This window comes from Budorcas taxicolor, chromosome 1 (genome assembly GCF_023091745.1).
Source record: "Budorcas taxicolor isolate Tak-1 chromosome 1, Takin1.1, whole genome shotgun sequence".
In the NCBI taxonomy this organism is placed as follows: domain Eukaryota; kingdom Metazoa; phylum Chordata; class Mammalia; order Artiodactyla; family Bovidae; genus Budorcas; species Budorcas taxicolor.
In genome coordinates this window covers 106828340-106854193 of record NC_068910.1, presented here as the reverse complement: position 1 = coordinate 106854193, position 25854 = coordinate 106828340, and the positions used below count along the sequence as shown (strand labels likewise).

Genomic DNA, 25854 nt, shown 5'->3' with positions numbered 1-25854 from the left:
ATAGGCAAATGGGACAAGATAGAATGCCCAGAAATAAGTCCATGCATCTATGGGTACCTTATTTTTGACAAAGGAGGCAAGAATATACAATGGGGCAAAGACAGCCTCTTCAATAAATGGTGCTGGGAAAACTGGACAGCTACATGTAAAAGAATGAAACTAGAACATTCCTAACACCATACACAAAGATAAACTCAAAATGGATTAAAGACATAAATGTAGGACCAGAAATTATAAAACTCTTAGAGGAAAATATAGGCAGAACACTTGATGACATAAATCAAAGCAAGATCTTCTTGCTTTAACCCCCCTCCTAGAGTAACGGAAATAAAAACAAAAGTAAACAAGTGGGACCTGATGAAACTTAAAAGCTTCCGCAGAGCAAAGGAAACTATAAGCAAGATGAAAAGGCAACCCTCAAAATGGGAGAAAATAATAGCAAATGAAACAACTGACAAAGGATTAATTTCCAAAACATACAAGTTGTTCATATAGCTCAAAACCAGAAAAACAAACAACCCAATCAAAAAGTGGGAAAAAGACCTAAACAGACATTTCTCCAAAGAAGACATACAGATGGCTAACAAACACATGAAATGATGTTGAACATTGCTCATTATCAGGGAAATACAAATCAAAACTACAATGAGATATCACCTCACACCAGTCAGAATGGCCATCATCAAAAAGTCTACAAACAATAAATGCAGGAGAGGATGTGGAGAAAAGGGAATGCTCTTGCACTGTAGGTGGGAATGTAAACTAATACAGCGGTTATGAAAGACAGTATGGAGATTCATTAAAAAACTATGAATAAAACCACCATATGACCCAGCAATCCCACTCCTAGCCATACACCCTGAGGAAACCAAAATTGAAAAAGACACCTGTATCCCACTGTTCATTGCAGCGCCATTTACAATAGCTCAAACATGGAAGCAGTCCAGATTTCCATCGATAGATGAATGGATACAGAAGTTGTGGTACATATACACAATGGAATATTACTCAGCCTTATAAAGGAATGCATTTGAGTCCGCTCTGATGAGGTGGATGAACCTAGAACCTATTATACTGAGTGAAGTGAGTCAGAAAGAGAAAGATAAATATCATATTCTAACGTATATATACGGAATCTAGAAAAATGGTACTGAAGAATTTATTTTCAGGGCAGCAGTGGAGAAAGACATAGAGAATAGACTTCTGGATGTGGGGAGACGGGAGGAGAGGGTGAGATGCATGGAAAGAGTAACATAAAAACTTACATTACCATATGTAAAATAGATACCAACAGGATTTGCTGTATGGCTCAGGGAACGTAAACAGGGTCTCTGTGTCAATCTAGAGGGGCAGAAGATGGGAGGGAGGTTTAAAAGGGAGGAGATATATATATACACCTATGGCTATTTCATGCTGAGGTTTGACAGAAAAAAAATTCTATAAAAATTCTATAAAACAATAGAACAACCTTGGGGCAGGGTCCTGGTACCCTCCTAAATGAATATACATAACAATATATTTGAGCTATTTTGCAGATACTGAAACCCCTACCAAAAGAAGTTAACCATGTGCTTCCCACAAGCATCTAGACTCCAGATTGGTTGGACCAGATTGATGATGCTGACTCCCAATTACCTCACCACCAACCAATCAAAGAATGGCTATGAGCTGATCACACCCTCCTCTTTGAACCATTACTATAAATCTCATTACCTCCTCTTATGCCAAAAAAATTTTGAAGGCATTAGTCTGCTATGGCTCCCTTTGCCAGGTGAAGCAATAAAGCTATTCTTTTCTATTTCACTCCCCCCCCCAAAAAAGAATCAGTGAAGGAAACTCAAGGGAATGGCCAGAGGCAGGAACAGAAACTACAATGTACAAGGTCAGAAGAGCAAATATAAAAACATACAACTTCTAGAAAGAAGACAACTTGGAAAATCAAGTGTGTCAACTTATACACAGTAAGAACTGAGAAGTTACTGATGGGATGGGTAGCAAGAGGTCACGTTTCATGGAATGACTCTCCTTTAACAACTATGAAAAAGAAATGCAAAAAAGCAGAATGGTTATCTGAGGAGGCCTTACAAATAGCTGAGAAAAGAAGCGAAGCGAAAGGCAAAGGAGAAAAGGAAAGACATACCCATTTGAATGCAGAGTTCCAAAGAATAGCAAGAAAAGATAAGAAAGTCTTCCTCAGTGATCAGTGCAAAGAAATAGAGGAAAACAATAGAATGGGAAGATCTCTTCAAGAAAATTAGAGATACCAAGGGAACATTTCATGCAAAGATGGGCTCAATAAAGGACAAAAATGGAAGCATAAGATATTAAGAAGAGGTGGCAAGAATACACAGAAGAACTGTACAAAAAAGATCTTCATGACCCAGATAACCACAATGGTGTGATCAATCACCGAGAGCCAGACATTCCAGAATGGGAAGTCAAGAGCGCCTTAGGAAGCATCACTACGAACAACGCTAGTGGAGATGATGGAATTCCAGCTGAGCTATTTCAAATCCTAAAAGATGATGCTGTCAAAGTACTGCACTCAATATGCCAGCAAATTTGAAAAACTCAGCAGTGGCCACAGGACTGGAAAAGATCAGTTTTCATTCCAATCCCAAAGAAAGGCAATGCCGAAGAATGTTCAAACTACCGCACAATTGCATTCATCTCACATGCTAGTAAAGTAATGCTCAGAATTCTCCAAGCCAGGCTTCAGCAGTACGTGAACTGTGAACTTCCAGATGTTTAAGCTGGATTTAGAAAAGGCAGAGGAACCAGAGATCAAATTGCTAACATCCACTGGATCATCAAAAAAGTAAGACAATTCCAGAAAATCATTTACTTCTGCTTTATTGACTACACCAAAGCCCTTGACTGTGTGAATCACAACAAACTCAAAAAGTCTTCAAGAGATAGGAAAACTAGACCACCTGACTTGCCTCCTGATAAATCTGTATGCAGATCAAGAACCAACAGTTAGAACTGGACATGGAACAACAGACTGGTTCCAAATCAGGAAAGGAGTACATCAAGGCTGTATATTGTCACCCTGCTTATTTAACTTATATACAGGGTGCATCATATGAAATGCCAGGCTGGATGAAGCACAAGCTGGAATCAAGACTTCTGGGAGAAATATCAATAACCTCAGATATGCAGATGACACCACCCTTATGGCAGAAAGTGAAGAGGAACTAAAGAGCCACTTGATAAAAGTGAAAGACGAGAGTGAAAAAGTTGGCTTTAAACTCAGCATTCAGAAAACTAAGATCATGGTATCTGGTCCCATCACTTTTGGCAGACAGATGAGGAAACAATGGAAACAGTGACAGACTTTATTTTGGGGGGCTCCAAAATCACGGCAGATGGTGACTGCAGCCATGAAATTAAAAGACACTTGTTCCTTGGAAGAAAAGCTATGATCAACCTAGACAGCATATTACAATGCAGAGATATTACTTTGCCAACAAAGGTCTATCTAGTCAAAGCTATGGTTTTTCCAGTAGTTACAGATGGATGTGAGAGTTGGATGATAAAGAAAGCTGAGTGCCAAAGAACTGATGCTTTTGGACTGTGGTGTGAAGACTCTTGCGAGTCCCTTGGATTGTGAGGAGATCCAGTCAGTCCATCCGAAAGGAAATCAGTCCTGTATTTTCTTTGGAAGCACTGATGCTGAAGCTGAAACTCCAATATTTGGCCATCTGATGTGAAGAACTGACTCATTGGAAAAGACCCTGATGCTGGGCAAGATTGAAGGTGGGAGGAGAAGGGGACATCAGAGGATGAGATGGTTGGATGGCATCACTGACTCGATGGAAATGAGTTCGAGTAAGCTCTGAGAGTTGGTGTCAGACAGGGAAGCCTGGCATGCTGCAGTCCCTGGGGTCGCGAAGAGTCAGACACGACTGAGCGACTGACTTGAATACCTATGACATGTATGTCAGGCACAATACTAGTTATCCCATGTCTAAGCAAACCAGGAAGGGGGACCAGAGTCAGATGAGAAAGCATTAAGAATTAAACACTGATTATGACAGCCTTCCATAAGGAATCTTTGGTAAAGGGTAGCAATAAAATGAAATGATAGACTGAAAGGAAACCAGACCAATGAAAGAAAAAAAGTTATTTTACATATTAAGAGTGAAATAGAAGAATCCAGTGAAGATGGAGAAATGAGCACAGTGCAAAGCAAAGGTCCAGGAGAAGGCAGGAAATTAGAGACCAGTACCACCCGTGGGGGCTTTTAGGGGGTGAGCCTTGGAAAGTGGGAAGGGATGAACAGTTCTCTGAAGTAGGCAGAAAGGAGCAGGGTGTTATAACATGCCTTCCCTCTCTTTAAAACAATAGATATGAACGCAGCAAGAGTCTAAGGCTACAAGACAAGAATACACATTTCCTAAAGAAAAACTGAATAGAGTACAGACTAAATATCTGGAAGTTTTACCAGCTAGATATAAAAATTGATTAATACAGAATAAATATATATTTCAGTGGAATGGTAGATGCACATGTGAGAAATAGATTTCAATGTTAGCAAAACAGTAAAATTTGCATAGTATATATATTTTAAGAACCAAGAATCTAATTATGTCCAAAAATAATACAAAGCTTCTATAGTCTCCAGTTGTTTAAAAAAATACAAATTTTTTTTGGAGCTTAAATTTATAACAAAACAATCTTCAACACCTTGATTTGGTATCTCAAGGTCAAATACAAAAAGAAATGTATAAAAATATTTATTGTACATAAATCTGTTACATTTTACACTGGAGAGGAAAAATGGTGCACATTTTTCCTTATCATGGAAGGCATTATCATAAAATTCAGGTTATGAAGATGGAAGTGTGGCAAGAAATGTCACATTACAATGGAGCACTATGTTTCAGAAAACCATTCATTAGAAAGAAAACAAATGAATGTTTTATGCTACTTGCCAAGTGAGAAAACTTTAAATGAGACTATTTAAAATAACAGGATTATAAATATCGTTGCTAACTTTTTTGGCTCCCAAAGTGTGGGCTTAACTATTGATATTATCAAAATATGTACTTTTTTTCTTTTCTTTAAATGAAGCAACAGAGATTCACCATATAACACAGGGAATTATACCCAATATCATGGAATAACTTACAGTGGAATATAATCTGCAAAATACATATTTTTGATGCCTGGCAATAGTAGGTCCCACCACAACTGGGTCTGTGCAGCAAAGATGAGCAAGCCTACCAGTAGTGTCCAGAAAGTATAGCAAACAAACAAGCTTACATGGCCCAAAATGCTTCCACTACATCAGTGAGAGGCTAACCAGACTGCCCATGTATTGATATAAGTAATCCTATAGGCCTCAAACCATAAGAGAAAAACTTTCATGACTATAAGCCCTATTTGCTTGGGGGCTCAAATCCCAAACTGAAAGTATTCTGAACATTCATACCAATATATTAAAAATGGATAGAGAAGATGGTAACCATGGAGGCCCAGCCACTATACTGCCCATCATATACACTTACTGAGGCCAGAATAATTTCTGGAGTAAATCTCTGCAGATAGAAAGCAGTTCTACTGGAACTAAAGTCTCAGGGCCAAGTTTGAAGACCAACATTTTTTTCAGTGAGATTAACAGCTGAAGTGATACCTATCAGTTCCAGGTTGAGAAGGCAAACAAGTAGCGACCAGGAGAAGAGAAAAGAGCAGGGAAAGCATGAAGGTTTGCTGAAGCTCAAAGGTGGGCTCAGAGGCAATGAAGGACTAAGACAGGGAATGACAGCAACTGGTTGATTAAGAAACCTCTCAGTTGGAGATTTCAGAAGTAAAACACATGCTTCCTGTGAGACAAGAGCAAAGCTGCACATAAAATGAGAAGTAAAAATCTTGAAACTGGGCGACTCAGGACATGTAAAAACTGAACAAGACAGAGAAAGCTACAGAGTCCATGCAGTGGTAAACCAGTGAGCTGACTAACGACCAGCTGCCAAAGAACAGGCAGGAAGTGCTATAAAACCCGGGGGGCAGGAGTTAGTAGCCAAACTCACTAAGGAAGAAGAAAGGAAAGGGAAGCAAGGTGATTCTGATTTTTGTCTTTCAATAAAGTTTAAAAATAAAAAATAAAAATCAGATTCTGATTTTTTTCTTTCAAAAATATTTATATTGTTAACTATGGTGGACAAGGCAGGAATAAAAATTGAAAACAGCTTTACCTTTACCGTATTTAAGGCCTCTGGACCTCATGTAATGTTTAAGAGTAATGAAGGATTATCAGTAACGAAGGATTCAGTTGACTTTCTGATCCTTCCACTGACCAGGCTAATGTACCCGGGAATCCCTGACAAGCTTTCTCCTTGACTGACTGTCCCAAGTCATTTAAAAAGAAAGTAACTGGGCCCAGACTCCATGAATGTGTAACAGCTATCAGAACTTGACCCTGGCCTCACACTCCCAACCAACACAAACATCCAATTTCTAGAAAAATCACTTTTGATGAAAAAGAAGTATTATAAGGTTTAGCAGTTTGCAGAGATTTTTAACCACACTTATCAATAACCATCTGCGTAGAAGTGTAGCATATATGATTTCATGGTTGTTCTGTAGATGCAGAGAAAGCCAGTTCACTTATGAGCTAAACAAACATATCACATACTAATGACATGTACAAATAGGTCATTAACTTCTGTGCTCTCAGAAGCACTCTTAATTGTCAGGAGCATTTGAGTAAACACAACATAAATTGAAGAACTTCCTAGGGGAAAGGGAGAGTGGAGGTTAGATGACCCAATTTACAGATTAGAAAACCAAGGCACAGAGAAGTTAAATGTCTCAGTGGAAGGCTTCACAGCTGGTTAGTGGCTCGGCTGAGGTAAGAGCAGCGCTATCTCAAGCCTTTCTTCAATGATCTACCCACAACCCCACTGCAAGATGCAAATATCCAGCCAAACTGGGCTAGAATTTCCAATAAGGAATAAGACTTTATGCTCTTTTTGAAATGTGAAATGAGATGACAGAATCAGAAGGAAGAGTGAGAAGAAATTAAGAAAAAATTATTTGCTTGATATAAAATAATATTAATTTAAAACTATACCTTTATTGCTTCAGATGAAAGTATATTTTCCTTTTTCTGACTTGTGCTCATGGGCTCATTTTCAACACTGGAAAAAAAAACACAGTTTTTTTAAAAATTAAAAGAGAATTACTAAAATCATACAGTTTCTGTGTTTAATGCAAAAACTGAAAGGTCCTTTTTAATCTGTAATGCCCCAAAGATTCACATACAAAGTGTTACACTAAGAAGCTATTGATTTGAGCGTCTATACTTGAAACACACATTCAAAAATGCTCATCAGGCTCCAGACATTTTGGTGAGTCCATTCTGCTTTATGACCAGCATCACACCAACGACGCACCTGAACAACGGAGCAAGAGTGTACAACTCTCATAATCTTGGAAAGTGTTGGCACTCTTTTTTGACTCTATTTATATTAAGTTTCTCCACAGCTCAGTCTTTTTTTAACCCTATGCTAAGAGTTATTTGAAATATATTTCTACTCAGCAAATTTTTATAAACATACAGGGTCATCTAGAGATTTCTGGGAATACTTAAAAGAGATTCAAAAAAAAAAAAAGAGAGAGAGATGTAGGTTTATCTGATCGAATGTTCTTGGGCTTCCCTGGTGGCTCAGACAGTAAAGAATCTGCCTGCAATGTGGGAGACCTGGGTTCTATCCCTGGGTTGGGAAGATCCCTTGGAAGAGGGCAAGGCAACCCACTCCAGTATTCTTGCCTGGAGAATCCTCATGGACAAAGGAGCCTGGCAGCTGTATAATCCATGGAGTCGAAAAGAGTCAGACACAACTGAACGACTAAGTACACACAAGTGTGTCCCAGATGGTGCCTTAAAAATCTGATTTTCCAGATAGTCACTTTTAACTGTCTTGTCTGGAATACCTTCACAGATGTCTTATAAGATGTCATAATAACCTATTTTGCCTATTAGGTACATATACATTTTAGATCTAAATAATTAACTCTTTACGTTGACATGTTATTTTGTTTTCATACTTTCATAATCTGAGACAAATTGAGTAGCTTCACTCTAAAGATTATTGTGGCATTCTACCATGAACGGAATCATGCATGGCCTTGAGGATTTAAGAACAAGTAGGTCAGGATCTTCACAAAACAAGGTCTAGTAGGGGAGACTGATAAACAAACTAATAATACAGTCTGGTACAAGTTATAACTGGTGAATGAATGAAGTGCCATGGAGCACAGAGGAGGCAAGAGGCAGAGACTCTGCCCGCTCAGTCAAGTGCCCATGCAGGAGGTTCAAAGGCAGGGGTTGATAATGATACGGTATTTGAGGGGTAGCTTAGTCAATAAAGAATATGCCTGCAATGCAGGAGATCTGGGTTCGATTCCTGGATTGGGACGATCCTCTGGAGAAGGAAATGGCAACCCACTCCAGTATTCTTGCCTGGAGAATCCCATGGACAGAGGAGCTTGTCAGACTACAGTTCATGGGATCATAAGAGTTAGACAGGACTTAGCGACTACACCACCACCACCACCACCATGTTCTGTTTGTTTGTTTTAAGGTAAGACTGAAGCACAGGATCTTGTGACAGGCAGCGATAATCCTGCTAGAGATGAGAATGAGAACAGAGGTTAGTGGATGCCAGACCAAGAAGAACCTGTCTGACCCATCACAGAATGTGACCTTTGTTCTGCTAGCACTGGGAAGCCTTCAGGCAGGAGAATGACTGGGTGGGGAAAAACACATGGATGGAATCGTGGTGACTGGCAGGAGAGGTTCCACGGCTCCCACTAGGATACTAAGCAAGGACACCATTTGTGCTACTTAAGATTTTCTATCCATACAATCCAGTACAATTGAGCAGACTATCCATCCAGGCAACAAATGACAATGATTTAAAAAAAAAAAAAAAAAAAAAGAAGGAAAAAAATAGATGATGAACACCTGGAAAATACAATGGATTCAAATTTCATTCAGTCTCAGAATACAAGGACAGAAAAGATACAGCCATGCTCAAATGCCAGTAAGAAAAATTAAGCATGTAAATAAATACATAAGCTATGTGTTTAAAATATGAAAACTCCATAGGGAAAAATAGGGACAAAGTAGAAAAAATATGTACAAGTCAGAACTGTGACCTATATACATGGACATGTCTATAAAATAATGTCTCAAATGGTTAACATTTTAAATGTGAGTGGGTTATTTTTGTTTTTTCCTGTTTTACTAGGCTTATCTTTTGCCACAAGGTTATTTATAACTGTTTTTTTTTAATTAAATGTCAATACTTGTCTATTTAAGCTCAAATCAAAGAAAAGAGACTGGCAAAATACACATAAAAAGAGCATGATATAAACATTTGGGGTATAACCATGAATATTATTGACCTTGGTGATTTGATTAGTGTATTTTCTAACTACAGTCTATTTTGAATCTAGTTAATTTCTAAATATAATCTATCTAAATATACAATAGACAGTTTAGTATCCTAGTTCAAGATTTCTGAAAGGATATTTAGAGTGTTCACAGCGTATTCTATAAGCTTGGAGAATGAAATGGCAACTCACTTTAGTATTCATGCCTGGAGAATTCCGTGGACAGAGGAGCTCGGCAAGCTTCAGCCCATGGGGTCACAGAGAGTCGGACATGACTGAACGACTAACACTATAAGCTTACTGCCTTACTGAAATTGTATACGAAAACAGTAAAAAGTGTCTTTCCCAGTACAAAAGCTCTGCAGAAAATGCAGCTCAGGGTCCATGGGATTTAAGGCAGAAGTTAGGATTTTCAAGTAGCTATAATTATTTCCACACTGTAAACACACACAAAATGCCAAAAAAAAAAAAAAAAAGTTTTAAGTCAGAACATAAGTATTCTACATTGCGCAAACAACTGAAGAATTTAAAGCTGAAGTCACCAAGAACAGTTAATACTTGACACTTTGTAAAACTTTTTGAAAGTTATATCCTAAGGTTTACCTTTCAGGAATGGTATGGCTAAACCGAAATTTTAAAATGTGTCAAGTTTTAAAACAACATTTTAAAATTCTGGATTAAGTGAAAAATCACTGCTTCAGTTAAAGCTTTCCCCACGTCCTTCCTGGATGTCTGGAGTCCCTTCTCCATTCGTCTCTGTCTCTGACATCCTCTGGATGGCTTTGGTTCAATCCATTCTTCTTAGATACAGTGATCATTAATCTGACCATGATACTCTCCTGCTCAAAAACTCCCTCAGTGATTCTCCATCAGCTGATGAATGAAATGAAGAGTCCTTAGTGTAACTATAGAAAGTTCTTCATGACCTGGTTGCAGACACACCTGTCACCTAGAACCCATTCTCAGAACACACCAAATTCACATACCAGCAAACTACTTTCTCCTCCTGGCTGCAACACCCTTCCCCACCCTGTCCAACTTCTAATCCTTCCCAATTGATTTCTATGTTAACCTGTAAGTTGTGTGCCCCCACTACACAGAGTGAGACCCCTCAAACATTCCTGCTAGTAATTACCATAATGGCTGGTTGGTTGTCCATTTGTCTAACTAGATTTGAACTCCTATAACCCAGGGACTGTATAATTCATGGCTGTATCCCAAAGCCTAGCATCGCGCTTGGCACTGTGAAGGCATTCAAGTATTGTTTCTCAGATGGACTGTAAAAATAACTGCTATCAAACATTCTGGTTGTGTGTGCTTAATCAGAAAACACTGTGCCATTAAGAATATAATAATACACAGTAGTCTTTTTTCCTTAATGACACACTAGTATGTAAGTCTCTTGAAAGAATATACCATCCACTCTCATCCAGCAACAACTTTCTCAAAAGATATAAAAAAGAGAAGTTGGGCTGGGAGAAGATTACTCAATAGGAACAAGGGTATTTTCAACTGACTTACAAACAAAACACACAAAAATTAGGACAGGATTCATAAAGATACTCGAAATACTGGATATTTAGATGTCAGCCTAGATTTTAAAAAAAGAAAAAGAAAGAAAAGGAAAAAAAGAATATCAACTGAAAAGTCTCAAAAGGCTTGGAAATGATACTCTCAGACTCAAAAATAAAATACAAGAGAAAGGAAAACTTTTCAAATTCAGATGATCTCAAACCTTAAGAAAGACAAGCCTTTCCTATTGTTCTCTCACAATTTAATCCCCTTTGGGACCTGGGAGTATTTCAATAGCAGTATTTTTAGAAAGCACATATTCTGCTCAAGGCAGGGAGTTGAGGGGGCAGGCATCATGATCACACTTGGGTACAAATAAGATTACCTTGAATTTTAACATCCTCATCTAACTTAGCTAACACAACTCGGGAAATTAAATCTAGATAAGCATCAAGGTCAAAGTGATACAGAAGCTCCTCATTTTTTATGCAGCCTTATGCAGCCTTGTTCAGACCATAGCTGAAAACCAGGAATCCAATGTACAGCCATTAAGAATCCACTTACTTTATGCCAGACATAAAATACAACAAACCTCCTGGGCCATAAAAAAAAAAGGAGGCATATTTACACACTAAAGCTCAAATAATTTACAGAGTCCCTATCCTGTCACTTAAAATATCTTACACTATTACTTTTAATCAAATTCTAACAAGATTCCCCAACTCACAGAAAGTAAGGAAGAGAAAACTAGGTCCAAGAACTCAGTCACCAGACACATCCTTGCACTTTTTAGGTGCCAGACGCTGTTCTCGGTACACACTAGGAAATGAGCAGTGAACACGCCAGACAACACCCTGGCCCTCCTTCCCTGAGAATCCCTCTCTAGAGGCACCATAATCACCTGCACAGTTGTTTATTAAACAGATGTGGGGGCCTGGCAGTCAAGGATTCCAGCTGGAGTGGGGCCCAGGAATCCACATTTTCCACAACCGGCCCCCCTTCCCTGGGCTGTTCAGATGCAGGCCATCCTCTGATCACGTTCTTGATAAACAACAGCGTGAGAGCCTCTTTACTGAACTGAAACCAGCAACCGAGAGTTGCACAGAGAAGAGAATGATCTGGTTGGAGGGATATCCATTATTTCAATGTGTTACATGGTGATAATTAAAGGGTAGGTATCAATTTTTTCAAAAGCTCACTCCTGTGAAATAGCACCCATTTTGCAACACTGATGTTCAGCAGAGATGGTCCCAGTGAAGAGCTGTTGCCTGAATGAGCATGCAGGGTATGCGAAGTCCAGAGGGACGGGAAAAAAGTCCCCTCTTTGAGTGTTTACCACGGACTGAAACCTAAGGGATGCTGCCTGCCCTCTTCCAGAGTCAGTCCCTCAAGCGGTAAGAATGCCACTTCCTAGACGGTCACTGGATTGCCATGCAGGAGCGGATGTGGCTGGAGGCAGGGTGAGGAAGACAAAGTTCTTCACTCCTCCCCCTGCTGCAACAAGGCAGCTGAGTACCACCTCTTACTCTGCTGTTTCTCTCACACACTGTTATGGTGGCTGCATCAGAAAAATCTGGAAATATTGAAGAACTGAATACAGCTTCCATAACTGCCTTCCAAAGGCCAGCCCACTTTTCAGCGGATTCCCGAGTCTGTGATTTCTTGCTATTTCCAGAAGGGCAATCTCTGGTACTGGTAACATCATGGCCATAATCCTGAGCATTCTCAAACTCAAGGTGACTTCATAGAAGGTGCTGCCTTGTTTGGGGCTTCCCCAGTGGCTCCGCAGGTAAAGAATCCTCCTGCAGTGCAGGAGACACAGGTTTGATCCCTGGGTAAGGACGATTCCCCTGGAGAAGGAACCGGCAATCCGCTTCAACATTCTTGCCTGGGAAATCCCAATGACAGAGAAGCCTGGTGGGCTATAGTCCATGTGCCTGCAGAGAGTTGGACATGACACAGCGATGGAACACACATGCCTGGTTTGGGCATGGCATTATTTCTAAGCAGGACCCCCAACCCACTACCCGCAGGAACTTGCCACCATTCCTAGGGGCCTGTGCTGAGGACTTCTCTGCCTCCTCTCTTTCCCACTCTAGGTTTTCACTTTCATCCTAGAAGGGGCGGTCTACAGTACTAGCAATATAGCTGAGGACCGGGAATGAGAATACAGGTTAATCTGTTTCTCTCTTCCCTCACTAACATAAAACCCTGATAGTTCTGGAAGCCTAGTCCACGCCACTTCAGTAAAGCCTTGGAGGACTAAATGAAAAAGACTATGGAACAAGGAGGGGATCTCTTCCCAACCCACTCCCTTTCTTGCTGTTACCAGAAGCGAAAAGCTCTGCAAAAACTCGAAATGGACAGAGGTCTGTTTCAGGGATGGCATCTTATGGACAAAAGGCTCTTCAGTCAAAATGCCCCTTTCTGGATCTTCCTTCTTCAAACACGTACACTGAAACGGTCAGACCAGCCCTCTGCCAGACCTAAAATCACATATGACCCTCCAATAAGCAGAGAGAAAGAGGAAAAGGCAGATCAATCTTGAGGCTTTTGTGGTAAAGAAAGAGAAAGACAGTGATCAAGAAGCCAATTCAGTTAAAATATTAGGGCGTGACAACAAGTAGACAGAGCTTCTAATGTCCCTGACTTCAAAGTGACTGAGGCCACCAGGGGCCTGTCCTCTATTCCCTTGGATTTCTCCCTCTCACTGCCACTCAAGTGCTGAAATATAGGTTGAACTTTACCCCAATACCCTCCAAAGGGCCTGCTCACGCCATGGGGCACCTACACTACCTTGGGGATCTTTTCTTAGAAACACATCTTCACCAGACAAGCTCTAGAGTTCTCTTTGCTCACTCTTGTACTGAAGGTACTGTGTGGTTGTGGTTAGTCGCTCAGTCGTGTCCGACTCTTTGTGACCCCACAGATTATAGCCTATTAGGCTCCTTTGTCCATGCAGATTCTCCAGGCAGGAATACTGGAGTGGGTTGCCATGCCATCCTCCAGGGGATTTTTCCAACCTTGGGACTATACCCAGATCTCCCGCACTGCAGGCAGATTCTTCACTGTCTGAGCCACCAGGGAAGCCCAACTGAAGGTACAGTATATTACAGATTAAACTGACTTTTATCTACTGGCCTGGAGCCCCACCCAGCATCTCCAACCCTGCTTCTGTGGGGATAAAAACAGAGTTCCACACTGACAATTTCCAAACAACCATCTGGAAAACTGTCCATTTATAAACAGTGACTGCCAGCAGTAGAGTAGTACTTGTATTTTTTTTAATGACCATTAGCAGAATATAAAACAGGTGGTTATGGCTATTTCTGGGTTTCAAATTAAAAGGTAAGTAAAAGCTGCACTTTTAAGACAGTCAAATAGCATGCATTTTAGCTCAAACATCTGGTCTCTCGATGTTAGACCTCTGGAGAGAAACTAGGAGCAGGGAGGAGAGTAATACGTATGATCATGAAGCTCTATGGCTTTGCAGTCTTAGAGCTTCTGACAGTTCTTTCCCCATAATGTCAACCCTCTCCTATAATTTTTCTATCTACCTGGAAGCTGATTTACTTTTGTTCCTATCATATGCTCCCAAAATGAGACCCATAATTACAGTTTAATCAGAGGCTACAAAGTGAGACTCTCAGGCGGTTTGACGTGACCTGAGGTGTCCATCTACACGTGACATTAGCAACTGCTGTATTCTCCCAAAGTCCTCTTCCTCAAACCCCTCAGATTCTAAACATTTGTGACCAACCTCACAAGGATCAATACCCTCATCTTTTGCTGTGACATGAACTCAAAGCAGTACTCTAGCTGCCGTCTAGAATGGGACACTCATTTGTGTACCACGTGACACACCACCTGAGAGAGGAGCTCTGGAGACCCCAGAATAGGTGAGCCTGGACCTTCCCAGTGGCTGACCAAGATTGACCTCACCTCCAACTCAAACCCTTTCTCCTCTGTCAAGTCTTCTGAGACCAACAAGCTAATAAACTATTTAAGAGGATACAAATATATATGCACATACAAACCCATGCTCAAGAGATAGTTTTCTTAAAAAGTAATCTTATCATCTCAACTCCTGACCAAGGCTGACCTCATCTGGCCCCGGCTCCTTTCCATTCTGTTGTTTCTGCCTATTCTGACACCTGTGCCAACAGGAGCCTGCCCCAGGATCTTGACACAGGCTTTTCCCTCTGCCTGGAAAGTCCTTTGCTCTGATTTGCTCATTTCCTGATCCCTGGGTCAAGAAAATTTCCTGGAGAAGGAAATAGCAACCCACTCCAGTATTCTTGCCTGGGAAATCCCATGGACAGAAGAGCCTGCTGGGCTACAGTCCATGGGGTCACATAAAGTTGGACATCACTGAACGATAAACATTCATTCACATTAATTCAAGTATCACGTAGGTCTTGGGTCAGGTGTCCCCCAGCAGACATGCCTCACGAGCATCCTCTCTATATCTTACTCCACACTCACTACTTCTGTCACGTCCTCTTCCCTCATCTGACTTTATTTTACTGCAAAGCACATCATATATAAATCTATATAACTTTCCCATCAGAATACAGACCCTCTGTAAACAGAGACACATTAAGATAGTCACACTAGATTCTGAAAAGTGATGACCCATCTAAGATCTTTCAAAAGATTAAAATTAAATTATTTTGATTATTTCTAAGAGTATATGTACTATTGTATAAAATGATAAGGGACCAATGTTAAGTGGGGGAAAAAATCAAGTTTCAAAATCCTGAAGAAGACTTTTACTTTTTCTAAAAATATGTATACATGTAGACACGCATATCAGAAGTGATCTAGCAGAATAGCACTTGTCTCTGGGTGGATAGGGTTATGTATGACTTGTGTTTTTTTCTTCTTTTTGATTTTTCTTTAATTTCATACCTGTTTTAGAAGAGCATATATTACTATTCAAAGGCAAGCAAAACAAACAAAAAAAATCCCAAAATATTGTAGTTGATTCTAAAAAGCAAATAAGAACAAGTCAGTGAAAAAATGCAAGCAATGAACCTAGAGAAGACAAACAGCTAAATACTAATAGTACAAATAGTACATAATAGCAATTTCTTTGTATCATAATAAATGTAACATTGCCAAATAAGATCTTATCTGCCTATCTATAATAGAACAATGGAAAAACTAAATTGATTACCACACACATTTTCAGCTTTGATTTATACAGCACAATGCCACCTGTCCAGCCAGGGTATGCTCTTTAGTACTTTGACAGCAAAGATAATAAAAGGCTAAGAGTTTACATCTCACGCTACCTGTTCCCAGTTATCAAAATATAAAATTCAAAGAATTTCATTCCTTGTTATAAGCACAGCAGTTACAGAAAAAAAATTATGACCTGCAAAGGTAATATCCATATTTTGTATAAATTTTAATATGAAGAGTAAAGCAGAAATTTCTAACATATCATGTTGCTATCACATAAACAGTACTCATGAGAGCATTCAAATACCATTTTCATGTCATTTCTGTCATTTGTGTTATTTATCATAAAGGACATATAAGATGTGCTCCTTCAAAAGTATGTTGTGCTATTCTAAACAGCTGTATTTTATATACATGGAAAAGTTGACTTTTGATTTAATCCCCAAATTATAACACTTATTTTGGCTGAATGAATAAAGAGAAGTGGAAAGAGATATAAAATAGCTCAATCCTCATCTACCATCACCAGAAACCAATACAGATTGTCTAAAGTTTACAAATAAAGAATAGCAAATAGACACGTGTACAGAAAGATCAGAGGAACAGACTGAAGGAGATTAAAACAGTTTCCTCTAGGAGTGGGCCCACCCCTGTCAAATACTCCACAGCCCGTGAGACATGCTGGTACTTATTGTAAGAAGGGAAGAAAGATTTGTGCTATGTCTGCCTTCCCCACAAAACTGCAGGAGTGTTCTGAACCAATGCCATGCTGCACTGGATTCCCAGAGGTTAGCACAGCGCCTGGCATGAGTGGTACCAAAGGGATTCTTGTTAAAAACATTGGTGAGCTTTTCAAATCAAATGATGAAAACGTTAGGAACACACAGAGGAAATACCCAAAGCATTTTCATATGTGATCTTTCCAGTAAAACGGAAGTCTTCCTATCCTATACTGCATACGCCTGTTACCCTACAGAGTTTTGGCTGGCATTCTAAAGCTGGAAGAGATCTGAGCTATGAGGGCTATCTCCTTTCCTTTATAATCGAAGACTGAGAGAATATTTCAGCTCAGAGTCACAGGAGTACTCAAAGTGGATGATTTAGGTGACCTCACAAAAATGAGTTGGTATTTTTGAGGCTCTGTTAACTCTACCCAGTTTCATGTTGCAGATTAAAAATACATATACCTCCCTCATACCTGCAGAAAGTATCTAAATATCCAATTATTCTGCATTATAAATATTCCATTTATTTGTAGCCTCGATCATAACTTTTCTCACTTGAACAAGTGAATGGAGTTCATTCTTCCTTTGGAGAATCTGTGCCAACTCACTCACTCACTTCAGTCGCTCAGTCGTGTCCGACTCCCTGCAACCCCATGAGTCGCAGCAGCCAGGCCTCCCTGTCCATCACCATCTCCTGGAGTTCACTCAGACTCATGTCCATCGAGTCCGTGATGCCATCCAGCCATCCCATTCTCGGTCGTCCCCTTCTCCTACTGCCCCCAATCCCTCCCAGCATCAGGGTCTTTTCCAATGAGTCAACTCTTCGCATGAGGTGGCCAAAGTACTGGAGTTTCAGCTTCAGCATCATTCCCTCCAAAGAAATCCCAGGGTTGATCTCCTTCAGAATGGACTGGTTGGATCTCCTTACAGTCCAAGGGACTCTCAAGAGTCTTCTCCAACACCACAGTTCAAAAGCATCAATTCTTCGGTGCTCAGCCTTCTTCACAGTCCAACTCTCATATCCATACATGACCACTGGAAAAACCATGGCCTTGACTAGACGGACCTTAGTCGGCAAAGTTTTTTGTTTGTGCCAACAAAGGATCATAAATCCTCTTTTATCCTCTTTTATACAAAGATATTCACTAGGTCATAACCAGTTTTCTGAGATAGGTAATTCACATAATTTTTTAAGTATAAAAAGGTCTAAAATGAATAAGTCTCCCTCCTATTCCTCATTCCTTCACCCAGACTCTCATCCTTCCCAAACAGTTAACACAACACTAGTAACAGACTTTTTTCATACTCCCCCATTTTCAAATGCAAATGGGAGCATACTATACACATTGGTTTGTATCTTGCCTTAAAAAGATTTTTAAATGTATTTTTCTTATCAGTATACAAAAAGCTTTATCATTCTTTCTGACAGCCACATAATAGTCCACTACATGGATACATGCTAAGTCACTTTAGTCATGTCTGACTCTGTGCGACCCCATAGGCATCAGCCCACCAGGATCCTCCGTCCCTGGGATTCTCCAGGCAAGAACACTGGAGTGGGTTGCCACTGCCTTCTCCAATACAGGAAAGTGAAAAGTGAAAGTGAAGTCGCTCAGTCGTGTCCGACTCTTTGAGACCCCATGAACTGCAGCCTACCAGGCTTCTCCATCCATGGGATTTTCTAGGCAAGAGTACTGGAGTGGGGTGCCATTGCCTTCTCCGACATGGATACATGGTGATCTACCAATTAGTCCACTATTGGTAAGACTTCATTTTAATCTTCATCTCTTGCTAATTAAAACAACACTGCAATGACTAAATTTGCAGTGCCAACTTTTGGCTTGTTTTGCAAGCTGTATACATCCAGTGGAATTTCTAAAAGGGAACTGTTAAATCAGGGTATGTGAATGTATGATGTTGATAGAGCGCATCAAAGTTCCCTCCAAAATGGTGTCTCAATTTACACTTCTGCTAGTAGGGTACCAGAGTTCCTGCCTACCTACACTGAACTCAGGTTTTGATTATCAGACAGGTGGAATATGGTACCTTGCTATAGGCTTCATTTGAATCTTTTTAGGAGACTAACCCTTTTTATGTGTTTAAATATAAATTTATACAGTATATATAATTTCCTCTCTCAACTGCCAGGAGTATCAATTCTTTACTGTACTGAGCACTGACCCAGACCATCTGGGCAGACACCCAGCTGCAGGCCATGGTCTTATTTGCAGTCAAAACATTTTCTAAGGCCTGCCTTCTGTTTGGGTCTTCTTTCCAAGTGGAGCAGAAGAAGCAGTCACAGAATGCTGTAGGTTTTGAATTCAGGAAGGAGGATGACTCCTCACTCTACCACAAGATCTGTGAGACTTTTGATTAGCTACTGGACCTCTCCAAGCCTTAAATTATGTGTCTGTAAAATGGAGTAAAGATTCCTGTCTCATAAGGTTGCTCTGAGTATTAAGTGATTGTATATGTTGAAAGCCCCAAGCACAGGGCTTGGATCTTACTAGAGCCTCAATTAAGGGTGGTTTAGTTTTGTCATCACTAACCTGTCAGGCACAAAGGGACACTTGACTAAGTAAACTTTAGTTGTTTCACTGCTTTGGCATATTTCCAGTTAAATACCCTCAGGGGTTAAACATTGAGGGATAACCCTGCTGGAGCTGTACCAGTACTTGGCCTTCATGACTGCCACACAATGAATTATTTCTAGTCACAAAACCAGTTTCTCTGTCAACGTCCAACCATTCTGTATAAGGATGTCCACTCACTTGGAATGCCGATTTTTTTGCAAGAATGTGCTTTTCTGCCTCCATCTAAGACTTGCTGGGTCAAGGAGCAGCAGGAGGGACCGAGGGAAATCACGTCCACTCACCCTGCTGGTACAGCTCCTACCCCATCTCCCCAGGAGTCTGCCTCGGCAAAGGATGCTCATCAAACTATGTTCAGAGAGAAGAGAGTGAGAAGATACTTTGAAAGCCTGTTGAAAGTCCTCGTACAATGTGTGACACTCATGAAACAATGAGTGTGTTTTGAACCACAGAAGTCACACACACCAAATGCACGTTTGGCTTATCATGAGTTCATCTGGAAAACAGACATGTGCAGGTTTATCTCCTCCACTAATTTAAGAACTATTTGAGGGCAGTTTTGGTCTTTTATTCATCTTTGTATCCCACGCCTTAGCAATATACTCAACACATAGCAGTCAAATTTCTGGAACGGACAGACTCAAGATAAACATGGCTTCTTCAACTTTTATTTCATGCTCATCCTCTCTCTTCAGTAGACAGTCTGGATTACCTTCCTGAGTTTGAATGTACGTCAATCTGTTTTCTAGTTATCATAGCTCCACTGGCATTTTTGGTATATCTGCACACGAGTGTACTTCATCAGAACTCTGGTAATACTTTGAGGGAAAATTGTTTTCTTCTTCACTATTATCCTTTTTTACATATTCTCCACTGAGATGAAATGTTTGCTTCAAAAAAGTTATAAGTTGTGATTAAATTTATTGCAGGTCAATTTGAGGTACACTTGCAACTCAACACACATTTAGAGTGTACAATCAAGTTAGTTTTCAAGGAAATGTCCACAGCAAGAAACAGAATCCTCAAGTTAGACATCTGGTAGACACCCTGTTAAACCCAAAAGATAGATTCTCACTTGAAAAAAAGTATAGTTTCAATACCTTAAAACAGTCTATATTTCTACTCACTGCCAAAAGTAGGTTCTGTGTTTTCCATTAACCTGGAAGCTCAAGATTCTCACAAAATACACACAGCTGAGGACTTCTGGAATTTTCCAGTCATCTTTATTGCTGCAGGCATGAGCCTCAGATGTTGCCCTTCAACACCACATAGGCATCTTATTCCACCAAACTATTACTGATTATTTTATACAGTGTTTTCAAATCACTATTTGAAATGTAATCACCATGAAAATTCAGAGCACAAAGCTCTTGTTACATAAATGATGCTGTGGTCAACATTTAACTTAAGAGCTGGTATCAGAGGCACTGTTAACATTTGATGAAACTATCTCCTACACTTCAGCTCACTAGTATCGTGGCTCCACCCATTTATCAACCACATTTAGCCATGGTGAAAAGCAAATATTCTCTGAACTTTAAATTAAGAGCCAAACACTCTCTAGAGAACTTCATGGTACCCACCCCCTATCACATCTCAAAAATGCCCACTTTAAGGGCAGGAGTGTATTATCTCTAGTCAAAGCCACTAATAAATGTTTTAATGATCCACCAACAGAGATTCACTCCCTCACCTGAGCTAGGTACAGACGACGACAAGATAAACGAGACACAGCCCCTGTTCCTTGGGTCTAGTGGTCCTGTCTTACCTTCTATCAATGGCACTACATTGGGACACTCAAAGGAACAGTCAAAAAGAGTATATGTGAAATACGCCACACTGTTACCCATTCTGGAACAAAGGAAGGAAAGATCCAACTGAATTACATATTCAGATGTATTTTGAAGGAGCACAGTTCAGAAGGTTGGTGGGCAAGATGGTGTGGAAAAAGAATCAGAGTTTCTGAGTCAGAGAGACCCAATCTCAAATCTCACCCCTGAAACTTATCCCAGTTATGATTTGGGATAAACTGTTCTCCCCTGGGAATGCTCTCCCTCCCACCCACCTTGGGGCAGGTGTTCTGGGTTCTCCCAGTGAATGCAGGATGCTCCTGGCAATTAGTGGGCAGGGCCACAGATGCTAAATGACCTGCAAAGGACAGGAGAGTCCAGTTCAGCAAAGAATTGTTCCTTCCAAGATGCTGACAGTGTCCACCTCTGGGAATTCTCTTATCCTCAGTTTCCTCAGTTGTCAGAATAGTGATAAGCATACCAACATTCCAGGCTGAGGGTGACGTTTAAAAAGACGATACAAGTAAAAGTACCCAGCCCAAAGGAGTGCACAGGCGGCTTTTGATAAATGCTGTTCTTGCCTCACTATCATGTGTGATACAGCAAAGAAACAAAATTGAGAGATTATTTTCTCAAAGCAAGGAAAATTAGAAGGCAGGTATCCTCTGAATTTCACAGTTTAGCAGTATCTGTTGAACGGGGCTTCACAAAAATTCTCTAAATTGAGACCAAACGCTCTTTATGACCCAGTGCTAAATCTAATTTTCTTAATGCCTCTTTCAGTCTGCCCGCACTGATGTATATAGCCCTCAAGAGATCATAATCCCAGGCCTTTGCTCAGCCTAGAAGACCCATCCCTTATTTCCATCTTCCTGGCTAAGTTCTCTACCTGTGGAAAACACCACCAGTGCCCTGAAGGCCCAGATAAAACCACCTCCCCCACGAAGCCCTCCTGGCTCTCCCCTATCACTTTTGCTGAGCCCATTCATTGCACACTCATAAACCGGGCTAAACATTACAGCTGTGAATTGAATTCAACTGCAGTTTTCATTTCTATATAATTAAAAACAAATTAATATAAGCACTTTCTGGATGTGGTCAACCACTGAAGATAAAGAGTATTAACAAGCCATGCAACTGCCAACACCAGAATTCACATACGTAACAGTGTTGATGCAAACAGACTTTTAACTGCTGCAGGTTAATGAGAGCAGCAGCGAACACAGTATATAAATGACGTGTTCACAGCAAGTGATGTCCAAATATCTTACAGCACACCGTAAAAGCAAAAGTTTTCCTGTGATTCAAGTGGGGAAATATTGGAAAACCTAAATCATGGCATGGTACACAGTGGTACAGTCATGGCAACTCCTCAAAAACTTTTTTTTTCTAGTTGGTACCATATGCATTTTGAGTAGTCAGAAAAGAGCTGTCAGGATAACGCTGTAAATTTTACTTTTATTGGTCTTGTGGTTACGTCTGTGTTTAATTTTCAATTCTGTTCTTAAGGAATTGTTAAGGAATTCTGTTCTTAAGGAATTTATGTCCCATTTGTATTTGTACCTACACAAGTTATACCACGAAACTCATGTAAGTCAACACTGGGAGTACAAAAAACGAGACTGCACAACTCAAGTTTGAGAGAATGCACTTCAAGTACAAGAAAAAGTCAGGATGCAGACATTAATCCTTAATAAATGTTAAGTGGCTTCTGAGTTGCAGGTACTGCACAAACTTGTTCTTTAACTGAAAAGTAGCTATGTGACTCCAGGCATGTGTCTTTAGCTGTTTTTTATAGTAAAACTAGAATACTGATCATACAGGTCTGACCAACCTCAGGTATAGTATTTTTTAAAGTATTCTGTTAATTGTAATGTGCCAGACACACCATGGCAACCCACTCCAGTATTCCTGCCTGGGAAATCCCATGGACAGAGGAGCCTGCCAGGCTACATGGGGTTGTAAGGAGTTGGACACGACTTGACAACTAAACAAGACACATCATAGGTACTAGGATGGCTGTTTTCAAGTGGTCTCAGCTTCTCCCAGTTCCTCGAAACAGCCCTTTTCTCAGTCATCTTTATATTCCTATCACACCCAGTCCCATGTCTGAACAGACTCCCCTGCATCTAAAATCACCAGTACAAAAGGTAAACCAGGCTCCCACTAAAACCAGGAGTTTTTAGTGCCTCTAAAAGAAACAGCCAAAATACTTTTACATTTTGAAATAAGATCACAGTGACAAATCACAATTCTGTTTCCAATCTTGTTAACACCAGGGTGTTGTGTTACTAGGACATTCAGTACTACTAAGCATTTCCATTTGTTTCATTAAACTTTCAATAAAGGCTTTGTGTTTATGTCCTTGAAAAGAAAAGATTTAAGCTCATTTAAAAGGTAAAACACCCACACAAAAGATTATCCGCTGTCCCCTTAACATCTGGCAAGTTCTAAAATGAAGGACAAAATTAGCATTCATATAAGCACAATTAAAATTATGATTGTCAAAAAGCAGCAGTCTGTGCCTCTCTGGAGATAAGGAGAATGGAGAAGTGGTAAGCAAACGAGAGACAAGTTTCGGGAGTGGCTAGCACCAGAAAGAAAAAGAGATTAGATTTGAGAAGTGGCTAAAAAGCCAAAATAGGGCAGGGAGGTGGGCAAGCTTTCAGGACAATTCTGATAGGAACCTGAAATTGGCCTGCCTGTTCCCTTCTAATCCTGACTCAAAGCTAGTTCCGAGTCTACTTCGGGTTTCTCTTAAATACTGCTTCCATATTATCATCCAAGATTGTCAGTGCTGTTACAGTGACGGCAGGCACCAAGGGCTGTCAGCCTACACCTGCATTCTGACATTCTGGTTGAGCCCTGTCAGACTTCAAAACTATTTTTAACTAATATGTAAGTCTGAATTTTAAATTCTCTCTTAACAGGGCAATAATCGCTGAAGCCTCACTGAAGAAGTCTTCCAGTTCTAATAGGAACCTTCTTGGAAAGATGTGGCAGTTTTGTTAAGAGGGTCATAAAGCAAATGCTTCACAAGCAAGGAAACTGAGGAACACATAAACGCCCAGGATCCAATCACAAGACAGGAATGAATACTGATGGAAGCAGCTCAATCAGTTACAGTTCTGCTTCCTATCCATTTTTCTTTGAAGCTCTCCAGGAAGCCTTTAACGACTGAAGTAAACACAGCTTTCAGGAGAGCGTCCTTCCAATCACGAGTGATCTTCTGGTGCAATGTGGGGGAAGAGGCAGTAGTAAGCCTCTCTAGCCAGCAAAAGTTTTAAACAGCGAGTTGTATATCACTTAACCCCTCTTCCTCCCTCAGGACAGATGAAAAGACTCCGAAACAGGTATTTTTATTAGTCATGAATTTTTCAAAAAGCTCGATTTTACAGCAGCAGGTGGAGGAAGGAGAAAAAACTGAAAAAAAAAAAGGTGGGGGGCACGTTTTTATTATCACAGAAACCAAGACAGCTCGGGTCCAGGTTTCTGGAATCCGTCTGGGATCTTGAGGCAGATGTTTTTTCCAAGGAGATTTGGGAAAGAAGGGTGGCATCATTTAAATGTCAAGCAATGGTAAATAAGCCTAGCAACGGTTTGATATTTTGATGGCGTCTTGGGAACTCAACATCATCATTCTTTAAAAAAAAAAAAAAAAAAATTTAGAGAAACTACGATTAAGACGGCAAATTCCCAGCCGAGCGGGTAGCGCTCCAAAGCGTTACCTTTCCTATCGGAGTGGTTTTCGGATCGCGCCCTCCTCGCCCTGGCGGACGGCTGGGCTCACTACTCTTTCGCATTACCGCCGGCAGGACGCCGGGGGACTCGCTTCTGCCGGAGAACTTAGAGCAGACGCGAGTGTGGGACGGGAACCGAAGCCAGTCCGGGAACGGGAGATGGGGGGCTGAGCGCCCCGCGGGCTGGCCCGGCCGCTGGCCACGGACTTCACCCGGATTTACAGACCAAGTGATGCGGCGCGGGAACTGAGAGAAGGAAAAAACTTGAGCAATGGAAGAAGGAGAACAGAAAGTGGGGAGCGCAGCCTGGCCGACAGCGGGGCCAGGAACCCCCCCGTCCTGAGTCGGCGCGGGGCCCCCGACGACCCAGCGCCTCCCACCTGGCAGCGTCCCGGCCCGGCGCGGGCGGCTGGCTTGTCCCCGGCCTCTCCTCCTCTTCCTCTTCCTTGTCCCGGGAAGGGCTTCGGGGAGCAAAGAATCGGGAAAAGCTATGCCAGGGGGCGCCGCCCCTCCTCCGGCCGCCGGACATCTCCCCGGGGCGGCAGCCGGTCCGAGGCCGTCGGCGGGGAACGCGTGAGGCGGTGTCGGGAGCCCGGCCCGGGGCCGTGGGACCCGGCGAGGGCAAGAGCGACTCGGCGCGGGCCGCCGGCGCGGCTCAGTCCATCCCGGGCGGTAGAAGCGCGGACGCGACCGGCTTCCCGCACTACTCCTTCTCGTGCTCTGAGGCGGCTCCTCCCTCCACGCCCGGGCCGCCCGCCCCCAGGAGGAGCCAGAGGCCGCGGCTCCGCCCCGAGCCCGGGCCCGGCCGCCGCCGCCGCTGGCTGGTCTTCGCTCTCGGCGTGGGCCTGAGATCCGGGGCGGGGGAGACGCGCCACCCCGCAACGCCGGGCTCCAGGCTTCCCGC

General features: G+C 41.4%; 1 protein-coding gene across 1 annotated transcript in view; it reads right to left on the bottom strand.

Moving 5' to 3' along the window:
* The window catches only part of CRYBG3 (crystallin beta-gamma domain containing 3), a 125681-nt gene extending 100115 nt beyond the window's left edge, over positions 1–25566 (bottom strand). The window contains exons 1-2 of the mRNA XM_052639667.1: positions 25331–25566; positions 7079–7145 (exon numbers count right to left, since the gene is read on the bottom strand). Coding sequence (XP_052495627.1) covers positions 7079–7145; positions 25331–25479 — 216 coding nt within the window. The 5' untranslated portion in view covers positions 25480–25566. The remainder of the gene's footprint in view (positions 1–7078; positions 7146–25330) is intronic.
* Positions 25567–25854: the final 288 nt, after the last annotated feature.